The sequence below is a fragment of the Ictidomys tridecemlineatus genome, chromosome 5 (assembly GCF_052094955.1).
Source record: "Ictidomys tridecemlineatus isolate mIctTri1 chromosome 5, mIctTri1.hap1, whole genome shotgun sequence".
Taxonomy (NCBI): domain Eukaryota; kingdom Metazoa; phylum Chordata; class Mammalia; order Rodentia; family Sciuridae; genus Ictidomys; species Ictidomys tridecemlineatus.
In genome coordinates this window covers 79,644,993-79,670,121 of record NC_135481.1, presented here as the reverse complement: position 1 = coordinate 79,670,121, position 25,129 = coordinate 79,644,993, and the positions used below count along the sequence as shown (strand labels likewise).

General features: G+C 35.2%; 1 protein-coding gene across 4 annotated transcripts in view; it reads left to right on the top strand.

Annotated features, from left to right (window-relative positions):
• The window catches only part of Prorp (protein only RNase P catalytic subunit), a 132,810-nt gene that overhangs the window by 17,143 nt on the left and 90,538 nt on the right, over positions 1-25,129 (top strand). For all 4 annotated transcript variants that reach the window (XM_013357452.4, XM_021724695.3, XM_005322681.5 and 1 more), the window contains exon 5: positions 20,263-20,370. In XM_013357452.4, the coding sequence (XP_013212906.2) occupies positions 20,263-20,370 (108 nt within the window). The remainder of the gene's footprint in view (positions 1-20,262; positions 20,371-25,129) is intronic.

Sequence of the window (25,129 nt, the reverse complement as noted above, 5' to 3'; positions counted from 1 at the left end):
GAGAAGCGTTCAAGAACCTATAGATTGAAATTTGAGATGTAGCAACTATCTGTACTATCTAGACCAAATTGAGTTCACAGTTCCTGATTTGAAAAATCAGTCAAAAACTCTGAATACCAGTTATTTGGAACTATTGAGAAGTTATTGTTGATTTTTACTTAGAGGTACTAATGTTAGTGAGTTAAAACTCTTTATATTTCAGAGCTAAACACTAAAATGTTTATGGGTGAAATGATGTGATGTCTTGAGATATGCTTCAAAAATTAGTGAGAAAATGGGGAGGCACTCCTGTAATTCCAGCAACTTGGGAGGCTGAGGCAGGAGGATTGCAAGTTCAAGGCTAGCCTCAGCAATTTAGTCAAACTCTGTCTGAAAATAAAAAATAAAAAGGGCCGTGAATGTGGTTCTATGGCTAAGTGCCCCTGGGTTCATTCTCAGTACAAAAAATAAAAGCGGGAACTAGGAAATAGAATAGATGGGGTTACATATGAAATAAGATTGACATGAGTTAATAAAATTTTATAGGTTCATGGAGATTTATCATGTTATTCTGTTTTCTTTTGTATGTTTGAGATTTTCATATAAAATATTTTTTAAAAAACTGATATTAAAACATTTTCAAATTAAAACATACATTTTCAGAATAAAAGTTATGAAGAGGGAGATTATAAAACAGTGCATCCTTAGTGGTTGTCATGCAGAGGCAACATCTTTTTATAGTACATTTTCTCAGCTAACTGTAGTAAGTATATATTTATTATAAAAGAAGAAAACAGTTAAGAAATATCACTGCAGAATGAAAGTCTTTAAGCAAGGAATATTTTCAAGATAACTGAAAATTGTTATGACATTTGCACATGGTAATTGTTTCTTTTTCCATTTTTGAAATGCACAAGAGATGAAATTTCTTATTAGAGTAGAACAGCTCATTTAGATTCAGAGTCAACTCTATAGAGATTTTTCCTACTATACTGCATTGCTATTGCTTTGCAAAAGAATTATTAATATTTGCTCTGGAATTAGAGAAAAAGTCCTATACTTATTAATCTATTGTATAGTGAAAATACTGTAGCAATTGTGGCAGTCTGGAATGTTCCAATATGTAGCTACCCCTGCTTTTAGCGCAGGTGGCAACTGCAGATTGATTCTGGTTTGGCAAGGCCTTCCATGAAGGGAAATTTGAACCTGAGAGCTTCTGTCCTCAATAGTGCTAATTGGGAGTTGTGCAGTAAGGGGATTTCCACTCTTTGTTAAAAAGGATCTCCAGGCACATTTCCTCTCTGTTTTTCCATTTTCCTCAGCTGTGAAGCAACTGCAGGGAAGTAAAATGTGATTTCCTTCATTCAGAAGTGCCAGCTTTTATTTTGGAGACTAATAATTGGAAGAGTGGAATGTGCATGGATTGAGTTACTTGTAGGCCTTTTTTAAACACTAGGTTTGTTTTGTTTTTCTCTAATTGGTTTACTGTATTTGTAATGACAGTGGATTTGCTCAGATGATTTGAATTAGCAAGTAACTTAGGTTGTCTCAAAAACAAGTATCTCTCTTAATGGACCACTTCTTTAAATAATAGTATGATTCTTTGCAAGGAGTTTGGAAAAAGACAAGAATGGTAAAATTATATTCTGTCATGTTAATAAAAACACTGTAGTTCCTTTGCAGGTTCATACTGTATAAATGCTTATTTTTTTGGTTGAACTGATGACTTACTCTGCAAAATTATCTAAAATGAGAGAAGTGGCCAGAGGATATTTTTCAGGAAAACATAATAAGACCCTATCAAATACTGTGCCCAGGTACAATATCAGTGGGAAATGAAGAAAACTTATTAGTAGAGTAGATGTCAGGAGCCATTATTAGACTTTAGGTGAAAGATCTTAACATAAATTAATACCTTTCTTGTACTTACAGTCAGTATCCCATGTCAGTTAACTGTGGTTCTTCCCCCCACCCCCGCCAAAAATATATATATATATATATTTTTAGGGGCCTGTACTATATTTAATCATGGGCCAGATCTTGGAGACAGAAATTTTTGGTGTGATTTCTTCCCAAGTCACTCACCATTGTGTTTATGATGTAAGGCTTCTACAACACCTGTAGTTAGAGAAACTTCATATGGCTATTAAAAAATAAGAACTGGTTATTATTAAATATCGAAATACCTGACAGATCACTTTCAGAATTAGCAGAACTGAATGATCATATCCAAGGCATAGTATTCATTATTCCCGTCAGCTATGGGATCAGTGAAGCTAAACTAGTATTTTTTTATACCGGAAGGGAGAATGAAAAAGAGGTGCTTAACTACTTAGCCACATCCTCAGTCCTTTTTAATATTTTATTTAGAGACAGGATCTTGCTGCTTGCTGAGTTGCTTAGGGCCTCGCTAAGTTGCAGAAGCTAGCTTGAACTCACTATCCTCCTGCCTGAGCCTCCTGAGCCTCTGTGATTACAGGCGTGCACCATTGCATTGGCTTTTAAACCAGTATTTAAGTCCAAATGTAAGTTTACTTTTTTATTTTTTTAATTGGCACTGAGGATTGAACCCAGAGGTGCTTTATTATTGAGCTATATTCCCAGACCTTTTTATTTTTTATTTTGAGATGGGGTCTTGCCAAGTTGCTGAGGCTGGCCTTGAACTTGCAATCCTACTGCCTCCGCCTCTCAAGTCACTGGAATTAAATTTACTTTCATTATATTGGAATAAAACTTTTAAGTAGAGTACTGCTATTAGTAAAGGAATGATAATGGATTTTGAGGGGACTGTAACTCTTTGTTAACTTACCTTGTGATTCAACCCCTGGCAGTTTCAGGTTTTATTACATTGGATTCTGAACCTACAGAAATTTTGTGAAAGTTTGTATAAATATGGGTGCAATGTTTCAGGTGAATTATGAATCCATCACACATACATCCAAGGTAAAATTAGGTGACTTAACTGAGGACATTGAAATTTAGCAGAAAATGGCCAGCTTCAGAAGAAACAGGTGCAGTATATTTTAGCATATATATTTTATTTTCTTTAGGCCCCCAGAATTCCTAATGGGGCTGAGCAGCTGCCAATGACATTGAATACCCAAGGTGGGATTTCTGTACCTTAACTCACACAGCATCACAGACCTTTTATATTTAGGCTTACACCTCTCTGTTCACAAACACTATAATTTGCAAGCCCCGTTTAAGAGGATTTTTTTCAATAGCAGGCTCCTAGTTTTTTAAGCCAAACTTCATGTTCTCTCCTTACTAGGAGGAAGGAAAACTGTCAGGAAACCTATCTTCCTCCAGTAAGAGCTTATATTTTTCTGGGTGAAGACGAACCTTTATCAGTGATCCTAATGGGATTTTTTCCTTCAACCTTAGTTCTACTGTCTTGTCCCAGTGATTCCCAAATTGTTTTCTTTCATCCTGGCTACTCTTTAAATGCCATAACTGTGTAGCCAATTGCTTATGAGACATTTCTAATACACCATTATGAACTCAAATTCAGTATATCAAAAAGCTTCGTAAATGCTTCTTCTTTTATAGCTCCCAGTACTACCATTGAGTCTTCCTTCTCTGCCATCCAGACTGAAAAGATTAAAGCTGATTTTGTCTCTCTAATCCTTAACCTTGATATCTAATCGTCACTAATCCTATTGTGCTGAATTTCTCATGTCTGTCTCTGCTGTTCCATTTCCACTAATTCCATCTTGTCTAGGCCTTTAGTATCTCACCCTCAGTTACCAGATTATTCCTAACAGGTTTCTTTATGTACACACTCCACTTGTCCTTTTCCCCACATTATTGCCAAGTCAATGTTTTCAAAACACTGATTTAATTATTTTACTTCCCTGCCCCAAAATCTTCATGTTTCCTCATTCCTACCCTGAAAGTAACTTCTCAGTTTGGCCAGGATCTTTCAGTCCCCCTCTCTTAGTACTTTCCTCCACAAACACTTGCTCCAGGCAGCACTAGCTACTTACCAGGTCTGAACTGCTTTCTATTTTTTTCCTTTCATCAAAAATGTACTTTAAAGGCTGGGGCTATAGCTCAGTGGCATAGTGCTTGCCTAGCATGTGTGAGGCACTGGGTTCAATCCTCAGCACCACATAAAAATAAAAAACAAATAGAATAAAGGCATGCTGTCCATCTACAACTACCCCCCCCTCCAAAAAAAAGTACTTCTACCTCCCGATCATGTTTTTCCATCAAGATTATCTCAAGTACATTTTCTGTGGCTTCTGTAGTCTTCATTTATCTTTTCTTCTTTTCAACTTGTAGCATTTATTAATCTTGGCACGCAATTGACTAATAATTCTATAATATGTGTTCTTGTAGTGTTTAGTTTTTCACATCAGTATCTATTTTTGATTCAAATACATTAGAGAAACTCTTTGAGGAACAGAACACACTTTTTTGAATTTTCTACAGTGCTTGGCATCCAGTAAATGTGCAATAAATATTGTTATTTATACAGCAGATAGTCAAATGTTGGCACTTATAATGTCATAGCTATCATTATTCAATTGTTTCACCTGATATTTATAATAAATTAGTGGGGGAAGGAGTTTTTTTTTTCCTACCTTACATATGAGGAAAGTGAGGCTCAGAGAAGCTTAATAACTTGCCAAAACTATACAACTTAAGTGATGGAAGCTAGGATTCAAACCCAGATCGTTGGACATAGTAACATATACTGTTAAGTCTGTACCTGTAATTCTGCTTCTCATTAGATTGATGTATAATTAATACTTCACTTGCTGTTACTTATTTAACTATAGTAGCAGAAGAAAAGATGTGCAAATGTGGATTAGTAGTAATTGCTAGCAGGAATAATGAAATATTTGTAAATTGTGTCAAAGTTCACATAGAATTTCCCTTAATCTTTTTGATTACTGGCAGAATGACTCATCTTCAAGTTGTGAGTTGCTCTTGAGTTATTCAGTTATTTGTATAAGTTAGACATGGGAGGGAAAACTACGTCATTTGAGCTAATGAGTGTCCCCAGGATATCTCCAAGATCTCTACCTGAGTATTCTTTTTTTTAATAATCTTTTTTTAATATTTTTAAGTTGTCAATGGAACTTTATTTTATTTATTGATATGCAGTGCTGAGAATCGAACCCAGTGCTTTACACATGCTAGGCAAGTGCTCTGCCACTGAGCCACAACCCCAGCCCGACCGAGTATTCTTGTCTCTTCTATTAACTGCTTTTTCTCTCTATTTTTGGTTTTAAGAGTAAAATCAGTTCCTATTTCCTTTTTGATTTCCACATGGACAACTTTCAGAGCCTACTTTCTTACTCTGAAGGTACACAAAGATTTATTATATGTTTATTTCACAAGAGTCAGATTTAGTTTTATTGAATGTAGGCATAAGAAATTCCATGAAAATCTTCCCTTTTTTATTCTCCCTTCTCTGTGCCTATTTCTGTTTTTATTTATTTAATTTAAAGTGGACAAAAACCCAAACCATTTTCTTTTCTTTTAAAATCAGCATTATATGGGCTGGGGATGTGGCTCAAGCGGTAGCGCGCTCGCCTGGCACGTGTGCGGCTCGGGTTCGATCCTCAGCACCACATACAAACAAAGATGTTGTGTCCGCCAATAATTAAAAAATAAATATTAAAAAAATTCTCTCTCTCTCTCTCTCTTAAAAAAAAATCAGCATTATAATTGAATACAGAAAATGGTAAGTTCCACTTCATTTCTATAAGCATGTTTAAAACTTTGATGGCTTTTGCAATTATGACTGGTATATTGTTTTTGCTTTATTAAAAAAATAGCTCATTTACTTCAGTGAAGTCATGAGTAAACTAGAAATTGGAAATAGAGATTCTACTTATGTAGTTACTAACTTGATCTTCTTTCCCTCTGCATCTTAGTTTTCTCACAGGATCATTTTGAGGATGATTCAAAAAACATATGTACATTGTAAAGCAGAAAGTAATCTCTCAAGATGCAGTACAGACAGTCCCCATACTTGATTTAGGAACCATGTATACTTGTGTACTATAAGGGTAATGGATCTAGTCTCAATAGAGCTCTCTGAAAGGGACAGATTGAATGGTCTCTTTGACTCCTGAAACAGAACACCTGGTAATGTAGACATGCTTTTCTTACTGAGATGTAGACATGCTTCTCTTACACATAGGGAGGCAGTTATGAAGACAGGAAATGTATTTGTCAGGAACAGGAAGCAGGGAAAGTTGTTTTCCTGATATCCTGTGTTAAAATCCAAAGAATTATAAATGGTGGCAAACAATTGGTAAAATTTCTGTTTTCACTAACTTAAAAGCAAATATAGGGGTTTTTTTGTAATGTAGACTTTTTGTAGTCAATTATTTATTTATTTATTGGTACTGGGAGTTGAACTCAGGGGCACTCGACCACAGAGACACATTTTTGTATTTTATTTAGAGACAGGGTCTCACTGAGTTGCTTAGTGCCTTGCCATTGCTGAGGCTGGCTTTGAACTCATGATCCTCCTGCCTCAGCCTCCCAGTCTGCTGGGATTATAGGTGTACACGACCGCATCTGGCCAAATTATTTAATTTTATTGAGTTTTTACACTAGTCCTCTGAGTAGATATTAATAGTCCCATTTTATACCCAAAGGCCAAAAAAGTGAGATGACTTGACTCAGGTCATACAAGTTAATGGATAGCCTTTAACTTGGTCATGTAAGTTAATGGATAGGAGAGAAGGCAGACCCACATGGGCTTATGGCTAGTATAGACTTCTTTAGTATCCTCATAGCTCTACTGATGGCTTACGCATGAGCAGAACAGTAATGATATGAAATACAAAGTTATTGTGAAAGGAAACATTTTCAGTTTGGTCAGTTTTTCAGAATGAAGAATGAAAAAACCTATAAAGAGTTTTAAAAAGAGTTCTGGGAAACCCTCTGTGATTGCTTTTCTTTGGGAATTCTTTTTGAGTGGTGGTCTATGAATAGGATCTCTTTGCATAGTGCAATAGTGCCATGAATAGTTCTATCTATGTAGTACTCAACTGTACATATAAATGTGTGTGTGTGTGTGTGTGTGTGTTATATTTCTCTGTATAGTGCTCAATTTTTCTTTAGGCCATTTCTTACTCTTATTTGAAAAAAGAAGTGTTTATGTTCTGATTTCTTTTTGAAAAGAGTTTCAGTGAGTCTTGTTTTGCAATATTTTAATTTTGTTTTGTTTGGGGACTGCATAATAAAAGGACTTTAGAATATTAAGTTTCCTCCTGAGGAAGGAGAGAAGGTAGGCATTATGTAGTTCCTTTAGCATAGCTTCCTGGTTGCTTGTGTAGCTTAGGGGATTTCCAGGATGTGTAAGCAATGTATGAACTCCTTGAACTGAAAGCAGAATTTAAAAAACAAAACAAAATGTGGTTAACAGCATTTGGAAGTTTGTAGTATCCAGGTCTTATTATTGCCTTTCTTTTGTCTGATTTGTTTCTTTCTAATTTATTTGTTGTTGTTGTTGTTATTCTTGTTGTTTTGGGTGTGTGTGTGTGTGTGTGTGTGTGTGTACCAGGAATTGAACTCAAGGGCACTCGACCACTAAGCCACACCCCCTATTTTGTATTTTTTTTTAGAGAGGGTCTCACTAAGTTGCTTAGTGCCTCACTTTTTTTTTTCTTTTCTTTTTTTTTTTTTTTTGGTGATGTTGCTAGGGATTGAACCCAAGGCCTGTGCATGCACTCTACCAACTGAGCTATATCCCCAGCCCTCGTTTTTTTGAGGAATCACCATGCTGCTTTCCAGAGTGATTGCATCAATTTGCAGTCCCACCAGCAATGTATGAGAGTACCTTTTCTGCTGCATCCTTGCCAAGATTGTTACTTGTATTCTTGATAATTGCTATTCTGACTGGAGTGAGATGAAATCTTAGTTTACTTTTGATATGCATTTCTGCAGTCACTAGGGATGTTGAAAATTTTTCCATATATTTGTTGACCATTTATATTTCTTCTTCTTAGCAGTGTCTGTTCAGTTCCTTTGCCCATTTATTGATTGGGTTGTTTTTTTTGGTGCTAAGTCTTTTGAGTTCTTTGTATATCTGAGATTAACACTTTATCTGAGGTGCAGGTGGCAAAAATTTTCTCCCATTCTGTAGGCTATCTCTTCACAAGCTTGATTGTTTCCTTTGCTGCAAAGAAGCTTTTTAGTTTGATGCCTTCCCATTTATTGATTTTTAAAAAATATTTAGTTTTAGTTTTAGGTGGACACAATATCTTTATTTTTATGTGGTTCTGAGGATTGAACCCAGTGACTCATGCATGTTAGGAGAGCACTCTACCACTGAGCAACAACCCCAGCTCCAATTTATTGATTTTTTTATTTTACTTTTTGTGCTTTAGGAGTCTTGTTAAGGAAGTCAGTTCGGGAGCCAATATGTTGGACTGTTGGGACTACATTTTCTTCTAGTATGTCCAGTATTTCTGGTTAATTCCTAGGTCCTTGATCCACTTTGAGTTTTGTGCAGGACTTGAGGATTTAAATTTCATCTACTATATATGGATTTCCAGCTTTCCCAGCACCATTTGTTGAAGAGGCTATCTTTTGTATATTTTTCGGCACCTTTATCTAATATGAGATAACTGTATTTTTGTGGGTTTGTCTCTTTTATATTCTGTTCTTTTTTTATTATTATTTTTTATAGGTTGTTCAAAACATTACAAAGCTCATGATATATCATCTTTCATACATTTTACTCATTTGGGTTATGAACTCCCATCTTATCCCAAATACAAATTGCAGAATCACATTGGTTACACACTCACATTTTTACATAATGGCATATTAGTGACTGTTGTATTCTGCTACCTTTCCTATCCCCTACTATCCCCCCTCCCCTCCCCTCCCATCTTCCCTCTCTACCTCATCTGCTGTTGTTCAATTCTCTCCCTTGTTTCCCCCGACCTTTCCCCTCACAACCTCTTATATGTAATTTTATGTAACATTGAGGGTCTCCTACCATTTCCATATGCTTTCCCTTCTCTCTCCCCCAACTCATCTCTGTTAATGTTAATCTTTTCCTCATGCTCTTCCTCCCTGTTCTGTTCTTAGTTGCTCTCTTTATATCAAAGAAGACATTTGGCATTTGTTTTTTAAGGATTGGCTAGCTTTGCTTAGCATAATCTGCTCTAATGCCATCCATTTCCCTGCAAATTCTATGATTTTGTCATTTTTTAGTGCTGCGTAATACTCCATTGTGTATAGAACCAACCTAGATGCCCTTCAATAGATGAATGGATATTCTGTTCTATTCCATTGGTCTTCTTGCCTCTTTTGGTGCCAATATTGTGGCCTCCCCCCACCACCATAGCTCTGATGTATAATTTAAGGTCCTATAGTGATGACTCTCATTTCACTTTTCTCATTAAGGATTGTTTTGGCTAGGTGTGGTGGAGCATGCCTGTAATCCCAATGGCTCGTCAGGCTGAGGCAGGAAGATGGCGAGTTCAAAGGCAGCCTCAGCTATAAACAACTCAGTGAGACCCTGTTCTAAATAAAATACAAAAAAGGGCTGGAAATTTGGCTCAGTGGTTTAGTGCCCCTGAATTCAATGCCCCCAAAAGTTGGGGGGATTGCTTTGCCTATTCTGGGCCTTTTATTTTTCCAGATGAATTTCATGACTGCTTTTTCTGTTTCTGTGAAGAACACCATTGGAATTTTGATGGGAATTGCATTGAATCTCTATAGTCCTTTTGTTAATATGGCTAATTTGACATTATTAATTCTGCCTAAGAACATGGTGGTGGTGGTGGGAATTCTTTCCATCTTCCAAGGTCTTCCTCAGTTTCTTTAGTGTTTTGTAGTATTCATTGTAGAGGTCTTTCACCTTTTTTGTTAGGTTCATTCCCAAATATTTTATTTTGAGGCTTATTGTGAATGGATGGTTTTCCTAATTTCTCTTTCAGCTGATTTGTCATTGGAGTATAGGAACACAATTGATATATGGTTCGTAATTTTGTATCCTGCTCCTTTTCTGAATTCATTTATGAGTTCTAGAAGTTTTCTGTTTTTTTTTTTGTTTGTTTTGTTTTTTGGTTATTCTACATATAGAAGCATGTCATCAGCAGACAGATTGATTTCTTCTTTTCCTATTCATATCTCTTGAATTTCCCACTCATAGACATGCTTTGGCTACAGTTTTTCTCCACTTAGAATGATGTTGCCATTGGGTTTGTCATATGTAGTTTTTACAATATTTAGGTATATTCCTTGTGTCCCTGTTTTTTTCTGGAATTTTAAACATGAATGGATGCTGTATTTTGTTCAATGCTTTTTCTGCATCTATTGAGAAATTTATATGATTATTGTCTTTAAGTCTATTTATGTAATGAATTATGTTTATTGATTTCTGTTTGTTGAACCAACCTTGTATCCCTGGGATGAAACCTTTTGATCATGGTGAGTGCACTATCTTTTTAATGTGTCTTTGTATATTTGGAGTCTTCTATGCTTCCTATATTTGATTTTCCATTTCATTCTTAAGTTTTAGGAAATTTTCTGATATTATTTAATTGAAAATATTCCTTTAGTTTTCCTTCAGAGCCTTTATTTAGCCCTTTGAATCTTAAATTTGACCTTAATGTTATGCTATATTTCTTTTTTTTTTTTTTAGAGAGAGAGAGAGAGAATTTTTTAATATTATTTTTTAGTATTCGGCGGACACAACATCTTTGTTTGTATGTGGTGCTAAGGATCGAACCTGGGCCACATGCATGCCAGGCGAGCGTACTACTGCTTGAGCCACATCTCCAGCCCCATGCTATATTTCTTGAAAATTCTTTTCATGGTCTCTTAACATCTTTTCTCAATGATCACCTTTATTTTTAAGATTATATACTTTGTATTCACTGCCTAAAACTGTCTTCCAAGTGATCTAGTCTATTGGTGATACTTTCAATTGAGGGTTTTTTTAAAATTTTTTAGTTGTAGTTGGACATAATACCTTTATTTAATTATTTTTATGTGATGCTGAGAATCGAACCCAGGGCCTTACACATGCTAGGCAAGCACTTTACCTCTGAGCCACAACCCCAGCCCTTTCTTTTGAGTTTTTAATTTGTTTATTGATTCCTTCATTTCAGGGATTTCTGATTGATTCTTCAGGATCTCCATCTCCTTGTATTTTCTCTCTGATTTCACTCCTTACATCATCTTTTACCTCAAGATCAGATTAACGATGATCCTTCTAAATTCTTTCACTGACATTTCTTCCAATGAGTTGCCCATGGAATCTGTTGTTGAGGCATTCCAGATTGTTTGGGACAGTTTGTTCCCTGCTTTTTCATATTGTTTGTGTCTACCCATCTATCCGAATGGATCTGAACAGCAGTGTTTCTACTTGTATGAATTTATAGTGTCCTTGTTGGTTTCTAGTACCTCATAGTTTAGGGGAAGCCAAATAATGTCAATGACCTATGTTATACAATATATATCAATAAATGAAGTGCTTGGTTCATTTTATAACATCTATAGTATTAATTGGCACAATAAATACATTTGGTAGAATCAGCAATTGCCAACAGTAAAACAATAAGTGACCATGTATTATGTCTGGCATAAAATCAAACAATAGCTATTATCTTTTACTTCCTTAGTATTAATTATTACTATAGTATTGGTGGTGGGGGTCTGACATTATATAAACTAATTAGTGCTAAGAGATTTTAAGAACAGAGTTAATTAAGAGGAAAGAAGAGGAAGGATGGTAGAAAGAGGTTTGCAATTTCAATAAGTGAATATGGGAAATGCAAAAGCAAGTAGGTTAGTTATGAGCAGGGAGGAGAAAAATAAAAGAAAAAAATTAAAGGAAGAATGAAAGAATAATAGAATTTGGTTGTTAGCTAGTGAAAAGGGAAACAAGGAGAACAGAATATTGAAGAGGATACAAAACAAAATCTCTATATAAAACTATACTAAACAAAACTCCTAACACTTCATAGATAGAGCAAGGAAAAATAGTTACCTTCAAAAAATGCTAGAAATGAGAAAAACAGAAACAAATGTGTACATGTGTAAATGTCTATGGATCTTTCAGCACTAGAAAAAAATTAAGAAAAAAAAGAATCTTGATCAAAAAAACGTAAGGAGTTATTTCCACTGCAGTGAACAAAATAATCAATGGCAATATATTTCGTTCATTATCTGTGCCCAAATGTCTTTCTTTCCATTTCTATTTCTTCTTGAGTTATATATTGGGTGCAAGATTAGGGGATGCCAGTTGTTGACTCCTTTCTTTTTTGTGTGTTGCTCACCGAGATGCCAGTTGGAGTTTAAAAACCTCTCCTTTCCTTCTTTGAGGTAAGAAAAAGTTTCAATGGGCAATGCTGTCAGCTCCTCTCCAGGGTGAAGCTGCTTCACTTCTCTGAGAGCAGTTTCGTGTAGGAGGAACTATTGGGGCCAGGGCAGCTTAGGTCTAGTGAGGTCCCAGGTATTTTATTAAGAAGCTAGTTACCTGAAGATATTAAATGAACGCACCTTTAGAGCCTGTCAGATGCCATACAATGCTGGGAGACTGTACCCCAGGAGTCTCCTCAGGGATCCATTCATAAGATGGGGAAGCCAGCCTCACTCTGTTTCTGTTGCTTAAGGGTACCACCCTTCACGGCTTTTTGGAGTCTTCCCCAAAGCGCAATCGTACCTGCCAATTTAGGTTTCTGATCCACTGTAGGTGATCCTACACTCTTTTCTGCCTCCTAGGGTGGGTCTCCTAATGTGGCACACCCACCCATTCAGATTCTTGAGCCTCTCACGGTCAGTTTCCAAGAGCAAATACCCACCCATTTCCCAGTCCACAGAACTGGACCTGCATGCCCTGGACTCAAAGTGGGGAGGGAACTGGATTCTCCTCAACCTCTCCAACCTATATTCCCCCCACAATATACTCTTTGTGCCAGATTATCTCTGGATTTTGCCCCGCTCAGATTAGGTCATGTGGCTGGTGCTTGTCTGTATTGTATATTAGAGCCAGCCCCTTTTTTCCCAAATTTGCATTCTCAGTTCCTGTATTCACTGGCCTCTGCAGTGCTGTAGGCTCAAAATGGCTCCTACCTCAAATGTCTGTGGACAATTGTTATTCATGGGGTTTAATTCATATACCAATTTATTTTGTACAATCACGTATGGATCGGCCTAAGGCAGGCTGCCCCTCCGATTTTAGGATTTTCCACACTAAGACTGTCCATTGTATTTCTCAACTTTTTCGGTACTTGTGTGCCAATTGGGCTACTCCCGCCAGCAACCGGGCTCTATTGACGTCTCTTTCCTTGTTTAGTATACCCCAAAATTTCTAATACGGGTCACCAAGCTTCAAGAAAAACTGTTTCCCTCTAGTCTGCCATCTTCCAATCCCAATGGTTCCTTTTTATTGCTGAATAGTATTCTAGCCTATGAATTTACTCAGTTTGTATGTTTACCAGTTGATGGACTTTGGGGTTTTTCCCCCTATCCACTTAGTTTTAGTTGTTTTACAGTTTTAATTTTAGAACCTGTCTTCCAAATTTGCTTTTCCTTTTTTCACAATCTGTCTTTTCTTATGATTTAATTTTTCTTTTGTGTTTTGATTATTTTTACAAAATTATTTTTTATTATCTTAGATTTTTCTATTGTCCTCCATCCTGAGTTCTTTGGATTCTAATCTTTTGTGACAAAGGATTCTCACATATGGTAGATTGTTTCCCCTTGTGTTTTGTGATTTTGAACTAGTGAATTCATCCTTAGAGTAATTTGTTCTTTTTAAAGATTGAGAAAATTCCTATGTGACCTGGATTGTTGATAGTGTCACTCCAAAGAGATTTTGTGTTTGCTTTTGTCATGTCACATCACTCAGAGGTATTCCTGGATGGGGTCCAGTTTTTGTGTTAATTCTTGGGTGAGAGCATGATGATGGGTTTTTTTTTTTAATCACACATATTGTTTGTCTAAATTTGAACTTTTAGGACACAAGCCTGGAGGGTTTCACACCCCACCCCCCCAACCCCCCACCTTAGGGATTTTTTTTTTCTTACTTACATAGCTGGTGGTGATAGCTTGCATATTATTTTTATTAATTAGTGTGTCATTTTTAAAGATTTCTGCTTTATCCAAGAGTTTGCTTCTGATTTCTCCCCTCATTTGAGCCCATGTTTTGGTAGGTTTCCTTTCCCATGGGAGTATTGAAAGGCAAGCCTATCTCATTTCATCTATACTTTTCTCCTGCACAACATTAACATCAACGCTTATACTTACCATTTCTGGTTTTCAAAGGTCATACCTCATCTTTAGCATCTGGAAACTGATTTCTTTTTTATACTTGCAAGTTCAACCATTCATTAAAAGTATTTTTGTTGCATTTTTTTCCAGAATTTTTTAAATATTTATTTTTTAGTTAATAGGTGGATCTCGCCCATGTCCCGTGCGGGCAGTGGAATTTGGGGTTTCTCTGCATGGTCTGAGCTGGCTGCAAAATAAAGCTAAGAAAAGAAGGTGGCAAAAAAAACCACAGGACACAGAAAGTAATTTTGAAAGTGAGGGCAGGACTGCTGTCCGACCTTAGGGGTTGAGCTTCTAAACTGGAAAGAGAAAGTGAGGGTCCTTATATGCTTTATTTATATGGGGGACCTTCAGAGGCTTTCTACAGAATTATCTTTGCCAAATAAGGTAGGAGGTGAGCTGTTCAGTTCCCAATGGGTCACACCTAACTCCAGATCTATGAGATCAGTCTTCCTAGCCCAGCAAAGACAGAGGTCACATGCATTGTGCAATCCATTAAATGGGAGGAGCCACAAGATAGCTTGTAATGCCAAGCCACAATTTCCTTGGCTCAAGCCCTAGTGAAGACATTCAAATAGCTCAGAGATGGCTCCCCACAGGTGAACACAGTACCATTATTTTATTTTTATGTGTTGCTGAGGATCGAACCCTGTGCCTCTTATATGCTAGGCAAGCGCCTACCTCTGAGCTACAACCCCAGCCCCCAGATTTTTAATATATTTATAGCAGGAAGTTTTGTTTGTTTGCTTTTTCATTTTATTGGAATCAGAAAACTCAAATAAGATACAAATATTTTAAATAACATACTGTAGTAATTGTAGTTAATGAAATAGCTATAAATAGTAAATTAAAAATAAGAGTTATAACTTATTATTAAATGAGTGTAAAAGGACTGGGGATACAACTCAGTTGATAGAGTGCTTGCCTTGCATGTACAAAGCCCTGGGTTCAATCCCTAGCACCACACCAAAAAAAAAAAAAAAAAAGTGTAAACTTTTGAACTGTTTATTTTGACAAGATTTGAGAAATATTTAAAAGTTTTCTAGTCTCCATATTAATTGTCAAGTTACAGTGGCACACACAGACTATCTACACTAAAATAGTCATATTAGTGTTCTTTTTACTTAGGATTTAGTTGGATCCAGTGGTTTAAAGAAATCACATGATTCATTTGGCCATTTGATATAGATATGCTGGTTTTTTTTTTTTAACTGATACTCACTTATTAAGAACAATGCTTCCAAGCCAAACAGCTGGTATTCCCCTATTTTTCCACTTCTACTATGCCTAAAATCAGTTAATTTAATAGTCACTTTCTTAACAATGTTTAGAAAATGTTATCTAGTAATATGTTGGACATATGTTAAGATCACTTGATTTTTATGCTATAAAGCTTTTTTGTCTTCTTGTTACTGTTGGTTTTGGTGGTACTGGGGATTGAACTCACTGATTTTAACCTCTCAGCACATTCCTAGCCCTCTTTTAAATTTTGAGACAGAGTCTTGCTAAATTTCTTAGGGCCTTGCTAAGTTGCTGAGGCTGGCCTGGAACTTTGGGTCTCATGCCTCAGCAACCTGAGTTGTTGGAACTACAGGTGTGCACCGACACGTTTGTGTGTATCAGCAGTAGCTTTTTTGTTTTGTTTTTTGGTACTCGGGATTAAACCCAAGGGTACTTAACCACTGAGTACATCCCCAGCCCCCCACCCTTTTTTTTCTGATACAGGGTCTCTCTAAGTTGCTGAGGCTGGCTTTGAACTTGGGATCCACTGGGATTATAGGCATGCACCACAATGTGCTGGCAGCAGTTTCTTGTAATAGCTGAATAGTATTTCATTGTCTAGATATGCCACTTTTTTTTTTCATTTATTCACTAATTTGAATTGTTTCCAATTTGGGGTTAGGGATGTAGCTCAGTGGTAGAGCACTTGCCTAGCATGCATGAGACCCTAGGTTCCATCCCCAGCATAGAAACAAAAAATTACATGTGAATTGTTCCTAATTTTGGCAATTAGGCATAAAGCTCCTATCAACATCCACTTGTAAGTCTTTGTACAGGTGTTTGTTTTCATTCTTCTTGTACATATATCTAGAATGGAATTGCTCAGTTGTTACCAAAAGCTCAGTCCTTGTCCCCAGTGCCAGTTCATGCCAATTTAATGAGGACAGGATTTTGAGTAAAAGGAAAAAGTCTTATTGCTTTGCTAGCAAAGGAGAAACACAGGGGACTCTAGTCCTAGAGGCTGTGGATCTACCCATCAGGGAAAACAGAGGGCTTTTAAAGAAGCTGTTCAGGCTACATTCCAAGTGTGCCCTGGCCAAGGAGTCCCAGATGTAGCCTGACGGTGTGTTGAAATTCATTTGTTAGTTTGGGAGATAGTTCTTCCTAGTTCTTCTGGTGACATCTTTCTGTGGAGAACAGATAACTCAAGGTAATCTTATTTCCCCACTTCTAGGTTAGAGAAGGGGAGAGGGAGAAGAGGAAATGGAAAAAACAAACAAACAAATAAACATGTCCCTTTAAAATAAGCATCAGGCTGGGCTTGTGGCTCAGCCTACCATGCTTAAGGCACTGGGTTTGATTCTCAGCACCACATAAAAATAAAATAAAGATATTGCTATAATTAAAAATAAACATTTAAAAAAAATAAAATAAGCAGCAAGGGCTATATTCAAAAGACAGAAGTGCCAAGAACTTGCATTGGAGAAAAGATAGCCTCTTCAACAAATGGTGCTGGGAAAACTGGAAGTCCATATGCAACAAAATGAGATTAAACCTCCATCTCTCACCATGCACAAAACTCAACTCAAAATGGATCAAGGACTTAGGAATACAATCAGAGACCCTGCATCTAATAGAAGAAAAAGTAGGCCCTATTCTCCATCATGTGGGATTAGGCCCCTGCTTCCCTAATAAGACTCCTGTGGCACAAGAATTAAAATCAAGAATCAATAAATGAGATGGAATCGAAATAAAAAACTTCTTCTCAGCAAAAGAAACAATCTGTGAGATGAATAGAGAGTTTACATCTTGGGAGCAAATCTTTACCCCTCATATATCAGATAGTGCACTAATCACTAGGGTATATAAAGAACTCAAAAAGCTAAACACCAAAAGATAATCCAATCAACAAATGGGCCAAGAACCTGAAGAGACATTTCTCAGAAGATGATGTACAGTCAGTCAACAAATACATGAAACACTGATGATCATCATTAGCAATTAGAGAAATGCAAATCAAAACTACTAAGATTTCATCTCACTCCATTCAGAATGGCAGCTATTAAGAATACAAACAACCATAAATGTTGGCGAGGATGTGGAGACAATGGTACACTCATACACTGATGGTGGGACTGCAAATTGTGCAGCCAATATGGAAAGCAGTATGAATATTTCTTGGAAAATTGGAAATGGAACCACCATTTGACCTAGCTATCCCACTCCTTGTTCTATACCTAAAGGACTTAAAAACAGCATACTACAGGGACACAGCCACATCAATGTTTATAGCAGCACAATTCACAATAGCAAAACTGTGGAACCAACCTAGATGCCCTTCAATAGATGAATGGATTTTTAAAAAATGTGGCATATATACACAATGGAATATTACTCAGCAATAAAAGAATAAAATTATGGCATTTGCAGGTAAATGGATGGAGTTAGAGAAGATAATGCTAAGTGAAGTTAGCCAAATTTAAAAAAGGTAAAGTGGACCACTGTTACAGTATAAGTATATGCTTAAATTTATAAGAAATTGACAGTATGTATATAGGTGACTCTATGACCAGTGTGATTCTGCAATCTGTACAATTAGAAAAATGAGAAATTATACCCCAATGATTCAAATGTATGAATCGCCAAGATTATTGTAATATCATGAATAGCTAATAAAAATAAATTTTTAAAAAGAAATTGCCAAATTATTTTCCAAAGTTGTTGTGTCATTCTGCATTTCTGCCAGCAATGTCTAATCATTCCAGTTGCTCCATATACTTATTATAGTCAGACTTCTTAATTTCAGCCATTCTAGTGGATGTATAATAGTTTCTTACTGTAAATATTTCCCTAATGAGTCAATATTGGTCCAAAGAGAGTTTTTCATCTTAAATCCATGGTTCATAGTTTTTGTCACTGTCCCAATAATGTCCTTTATATGCTTTTCTTTTCCCTAAATTCAGTTCAGTATCACACATTGCATTTAGTTGTCATGTTTTATTTTAAACTGAGTTTAAAGCGAGTAGGGAAAATTTTAGTTTTGTCTGTCTTTCACCGCAACTTAAAAAAAAATAGGTCTATTGTTTTTTAGAATGCCTCTCCATTTAGATTTATCTGATATTTCCTTATGATTAAATTTTCTGAATGAATTTTTGGCCAGAATACTACAAAAATTATGTTCTGTTCATTAGAGGGGTTTTGTATCAAGGAGCTCACTACATGAATATTAATGATGACTCTATTTGCTGCTCAAGAAGTTTTTGCCTATCTGGTATTGCAAAGAATTCTCCAATTTTCATTCAGAAACTTCATAGTTTGGGCTTTTAGGTTTAGGTTTATGATCCATGTAGAAAAAGGTTTTGTATATGAGATGAAATAGAGATTGATGTTAAATTTTTTTCAACTTTTACCTTGTTATTTCTGCTTTTTATTATTCTACTTTCTTTGAAATTTGATATACTCCTTTTTTTTCTAGCTTCTTAAAGTGAAAAATTACATAAAATAATTGCAGGTCTTTCTTGTTTTTATGTAAGCATTTAAAGGTATAGTGTCTTTTATTTCCTATCCTCAGAAGTCATAGAGCCTCACTTCTGATCTCCTTCATTCACTACAAAGGATATTCAAGAAGAGTGAATTATAATTACTCTACCTTTTAAAGAAATAGTTATTTTTTAGTTGTAGTGGGACACAATACCTTTATTTTATTCATTTATTTTTATGTGGTGCTGAGGATCAAACCCAGGGCTTCGCACATGCTAGGCTCTATAGCTGAACCACAATCCCAGCCACCTTTTGAGGTGGGAGAAGTGTTAAAGAAATTTCAGACCTGTGGTATTTTGTTTTTTCTGTTACTAGTGAATTGAATGCATGAGCACTATTCAATGTTTTAAAACTACCAAACCTTCCAAATATCATGTCCCTTTCAGTTTCTGCCTGCTTTTGGTCATTCTTTAGTACCTTCAAATGTAGTTTTGGGTTTTAATCTAGAATTTCTATTATTATCTGGTAGTCCAGCACAAACTATTTTATCACTTCCAGATGTCAGAACCCTTCCCTTTCTTTTTATTCCCCATAGCACTCATCACATTTAATATATAATATAACATTAATTTGACTTATTTTGTATGCCTTCCCACAGGTCTCCATTAAATTAGGAATTGTTGTCTTTCTTGCTAAAGGGCTAAGCAAATATTTGTTAGAGCAGGGCACAGTGATGCATACATGTAACCCCAGCAACTCAGGAGGCTAAGTCAGAAGGATCTTGAATTCAGGCCCAGCTTGGTCAACATAGATACCATCTCAAATACAAACAGAAACCCCCAAGTATTTGTTGAATTAATGATCTCCACTTCTTCAAATAGCCATATATAAATAAAAAACTATTAATGATAAAAGAAGAGGTAAAAATTTTAGAGCCTTGTTCTTTTAGCACAGTTGTACTGGTAGGCTGGCATTTCTGAGGTTCAATTACAAGACAGGACTTAGGAATTTTGACATTTTGTTTGTCTTTTTGCTTATTGTGTGAATCAATTTAGCAGCTACATAGGGTGGGTACAGGTCAAATGAAATTGCAGATGAAGATACTCTGTGAAATTAAAGCATTATGAGATTATAAAACTATATAAGTTAATTATATGCATTTGCATCCATTAGGCTGACTTTTTCAGATTTCATTTTGAGAGTATATTTATATATGTATGTATTTTTAAGGGAAGAATATTTTGAATTATCAAAATAATAAGAAAGTCACTTTATTTGTAATTAAGTTCTTGTTAATGTTTTGTCTGACTTCTTTTTTAGGAACTGAAGAGGTTTGAGAACTTTGTAAAATCCTGTCCTCCTTTTGATATAGTCATTGATGGCCTCAATGTTGCCAAAATGTTTCCTAAAGCTCGTGAATCTCAAGTTGTAAGTACAAGTTTTTATTTTGTTTTTCTCCATCTCCAGAAATATTTTTTTGCACCTATTTGTGATCTTCAAGTAAATGATTCAAAGGCCAAAAGTAAGGAAGTTATTGATGGTATTCTATGGTTCAGACAAGCTCAGGGAACATGTATAAGCCAATGTAATAAGCTTTATGGAGTGAGTGAGATAGAGAAATGAACTATGTAAGCATCTACAAGACAAACGTGACATAAAAAAGAATTCAGTTCCTCTGCAGGGAAATTTCCTTTGAGCTTTTTTTTACCATTTAAATTCCTGTACTATTTTATATTTCAATTCAAATCATACCTTTATAAATACATTGATAAGTTCAGTGTTTAGTAAATTGTCAAGAACTTACAACTTAATATAGGAAGAAAAGGATAAAAGAGTAAAAAGAACTAGAACAAACCATTTTGTGATAATAGATTTTATTTTGTATTCTTCATAAGATAAGATCATTATTATACTTTAAATAATAAAATAATCTGATTTGTAAGCCTTTTTTAATGAACTTCAGTACATGTGGAAGACTAATATACCATATACCACATGCCATCCAGTTTTAATAATATATACAAGTTTTCTTTTATAAGACTAAAGAACATCAATAATCAGTGGCCTCTCATAAAAAGCCTTATTTTTTAGACTTTTTTAGAGATTTGAGCCAACAAAGAAGTTGCCATAGGAGCTAAAAGTAAATGTTAGAGGGGAAGAGTTAAAGGATTGAATTGAAGCAATGTCATAAATTGGTGCAGCCAATTTGAAAAGCAGTATGGAGATTCCTTGGGAAAACTAGGAATGGAATCACCATTTGACCCAGCTATTCCTCTTCTCTGACTATACCCAAAGGACCTAAAAACAGCATATTACAGGGACACAGCCACATCAATGTTCATAGCAGCACAATTCACAATAGCTAAACTGTGGAACCAACCTAGATGTCCTTCAGTGGAGAATGGATAAAAAAAATGTGGCATTTATACACAATGGAATATTACTCAGAAATAAAAAATAATAAAATCATGGCATTTTCAGGGAAATGGATGATATTAGAGCAGATTATGTTAAGTGTTATCCAATCCCCAAAAAACAAATGCCAAATGTCTTCTCTGATATAAAGGGGGGGTGACTCAAAATGGGGTTGGGAGGGAGAGCAAGGGAATAGGGGTGGGAGGGAAAGGAAGGGAGAAGGGGAATAGCATGGATGGTGAAATATACAAAATTATACAAAATACATGTATGAAGATGTGAATTTGGTGTCAACTTACCTTATATATAATCAGAGATATGATAAATTATTGTATAATGGTGAATGGTGCATTAAGAATTATAATGCAAAATTAATAAATAAAATCATTTTAAAAAAAGAAATTAAAAAGAGATTTTTATGCCTTAATTTTTTGGAGTGGCAATATTAGTATTTTTAGAATAATTTGATGAGGGGATAAAGAGTTGTATGTTTATTTTACTTTTTTGATGTTTACTTAGTATATTTTATAAATTTAGCCTCGTATAATCATGTAATTTTGCTCTTGCTTTTGACTAACTTCTTTTTTTGGAAATGTCATTGTTTTTACAAGGCATGTATTTTTTTTTTCTAGTTGTTCTGAATGTGTATATTTAGCTTTCAGGATTTAAAATTGATATTACTATAAATGGATTTAAAGTAACTAGAAAATTTTATTAATTTTCCTCTCATTAATTATACCTAGAATTTATCATCACAAGGTTATACTGAAACATCAGTTTTTTTACAGTTAAGTAATAGTATACATTATTTCTCTTAGTTTTTCAAATACTTAACTGTAAGAATTTCCTCTCCTGTCCTATTCAGAGCATCTAGCACCAATGTGTCACTGACAAATTAGAAAATAAGTGAGACTGTTATATGTTTTAAAATTTTAAAATATTATTACTCTTTTTAAAATTGAACTTCTGAAAAAAATAAGAAAATGAATATATATATTCCTTTAAATTTGTAAAATTTTCCAAGTAGAGAGTAAAACTACACAAAGCTAGTGTCATCAATCTCACATTGTTCACATTGGTGATTAAAAAAAAAAAAAGTCTAAGAAATCAACAGAGTGAGGAATCAAAAAAGAAAGACATGTAACAGAGGCTAAGATCTGCCATTTTTGTATAACCTTTAGCTATACCTTCTCTACTCTCTTTGGTGCTACCCTATCATTTCTCTGTGGGTTACATCACATCCCTCTACTTGAAAATGATCACTATATTAGAATAAAATATCTAGAGAGAGCAGTCACTCATTACTTAAGTTTGTTTTCTAAACAAGTATGTTCATAGGTTAAGCAGTCTTTCTATCATAAGGTAACAATTTTTTAGCAATTTATAAATGCCTCAGCAGTATCTAATAAGAATGTCATGATTTTTCATAGCAGTGGTTACTTTAATTCATATTTTATAGACTAGAAAATTGAGGCTAATTTTGTATAATAAATCCTTAGAAAACAGTCATAATATCAAAATTAAATTGTAGAGAGCTTTTGGATTTTAGGCTTGTGGGTCTTAACATTGGCAATCTGTAGTTGAACTGTATTATTTCTTAAAAAAAATGCTTTTTCTCGGAGATGCTACTAGTTCAGTTTGGCTGTTTATACTCAGAAAAGCTTACAAATATGAACAAAGGACGATTTTGATTTACAGAAGTATGTTTATATATGTAAATTGGCATGAACATACTTTATATACAGAGATATGAAAAATTGTGCTCTGTATGTGTAATAAGAATTGTAATGCATTCCACTGTTATCATGTATTTAAAAAAATAATAATAAAATCAATTAAAAATTTCTGGAAAAAAAATTATTTATTTTTATATGGTGCTGAGGATTAAACTCAGTGCCTCACACATTCTAGGCAAGTGCTCCACCACTGAGCCACAACTCCAACCTGAGCCTACACTCTTATGAGTATATACTTTTAAAATAAAGGTATTTTTTAAAAAATCAGAAATTGAAAATATTTTTTCTATCTTATGTATATAGGAGAGCCTTTGAGGCAATGGTATCACCAATGCAAGCCAGAGAAGGAAAGATGAAATTCTCATTACTTTATGGTGGGTAAAGCTTAGGATCAGATGAGCTCATTCTGGAAAGTTCCCTTCTAATCTGTGAGGAATAGAGCTTACCTTTTGTTTGACTTTCAGCTTTGCACAAAGCACTAAAAATTAACTTCCCAGAGCCATGTTGTCACCCAAATTGGACTAAGTTTTTTGGGAAAAGTAAAATATTGAAGATATGTAGTAGACATGTTGTAAGAGAAATATAGATAATTTGAAAGATTTTAGACTATTTGCACAGAAAGACAAAGAACAAAAGATCAACCAGTGAAATCATAGGCCTCTGCTACTACTTTTGGCTTTTACTCTTAAAAGAATTTAATGTTAGCAACAGTTTATGTGACAATTATTTATTATTACCTGCTCTTCAGAGCACTGTTACCTTGTGGCAGTGCATAGGTGTTAACAGCTGAGAAACCTTAGCTAAGAGACTCAGCTTTAGAGATAGCACCTAAATAAGGAAAGAGGAAATTTTTTTTCTTTTGAAGCTAGAGATTTATAAAAATAAATAAAGATATATTGTATTTCCCATGTGCCCATCTTTTTAAATTTTTTGCCTAAATCTTCTTGTAAGTCCATTTGTGACTTGATCTCATTCTTCACTTTATCACTTTTTGGGTTGTTATTTTTTCTGTTCCCACTTTTTCTGTTCATCCTTTAAATAGCATTCTAGTTCAGATATTAAGAATGGCTAATCTGGAGACAGTTCCTCTGTGCTTTAGTCTTTATTAAAACCCTATGACATAATTTCTCATTCTTTTAAGAGGTGATAAGATAGTACCTTTCTCATAAGATGTTGTGAAGAATTGATGAGTTAATATGTGTAAGCACTTGACACATTATACTGTTGCAATTCTTGTAATAACCATTCAAATGAATTTCCCAAATGCAACAATAATTCTTATATTTTGTAGACCCTTATCTGGTAGTTTAAAATATTCTCCGGTCATCTAATTCATGATAAAAGAGTTAAAAGAAAATATAGACAGGCACAAAGGCACAAACCTGTAATCCCAGTTACTCAGCAGGCTGAAGCAGAATGATCACAAGTTTGAGGCCAACCTGGCCAATTTAGTGAGGGTGAGGCTCTGTCTCAAAATAGATAAAAAGGTAAAAAGGGCTAGAAATATAGCTCAGTGGTGGAGTGCTTGCCTAGCAAGTGTGAGACCCTGGATTCAATTTCCAGTACCACAAAGAAAAAAGATATATATTTCTGCCTTAATGTTAAACTCAGTGTAGATCAGATATGCAAATAATAATTGAAAATTGAGGCCAGTACTACCAAAAGCATAAGAAAACATATAAATATGATGGTGTTGAGAAGTTACTTGTTTATATATATGGGGCCCCTTTGGCTGTGGCTCTCAACATCTCCCCCTCTCTGTTTAAACAACAAGCATGTGGCTTAGGGACTGTGCCTGCCTTAGGTTGTCCAATACTACATATGGTCCTTACCCGTCTTCGGATAAGCTGACCTCAGGGCGTCAGCCTCCTGTCTTAGGTTGGTACCATTGTAATTGGATCTTACCCGTCATTGACTACTGCTCCAGTATACAGCCATACCTGTGGAGAGGTCTTTGTACCAGCAGGGGGGTGAGGTTCTTTGCCTCACCTCTGTTGGCCCCCAAATTTTAGCTGAATGATCATGACAAGCAGAAG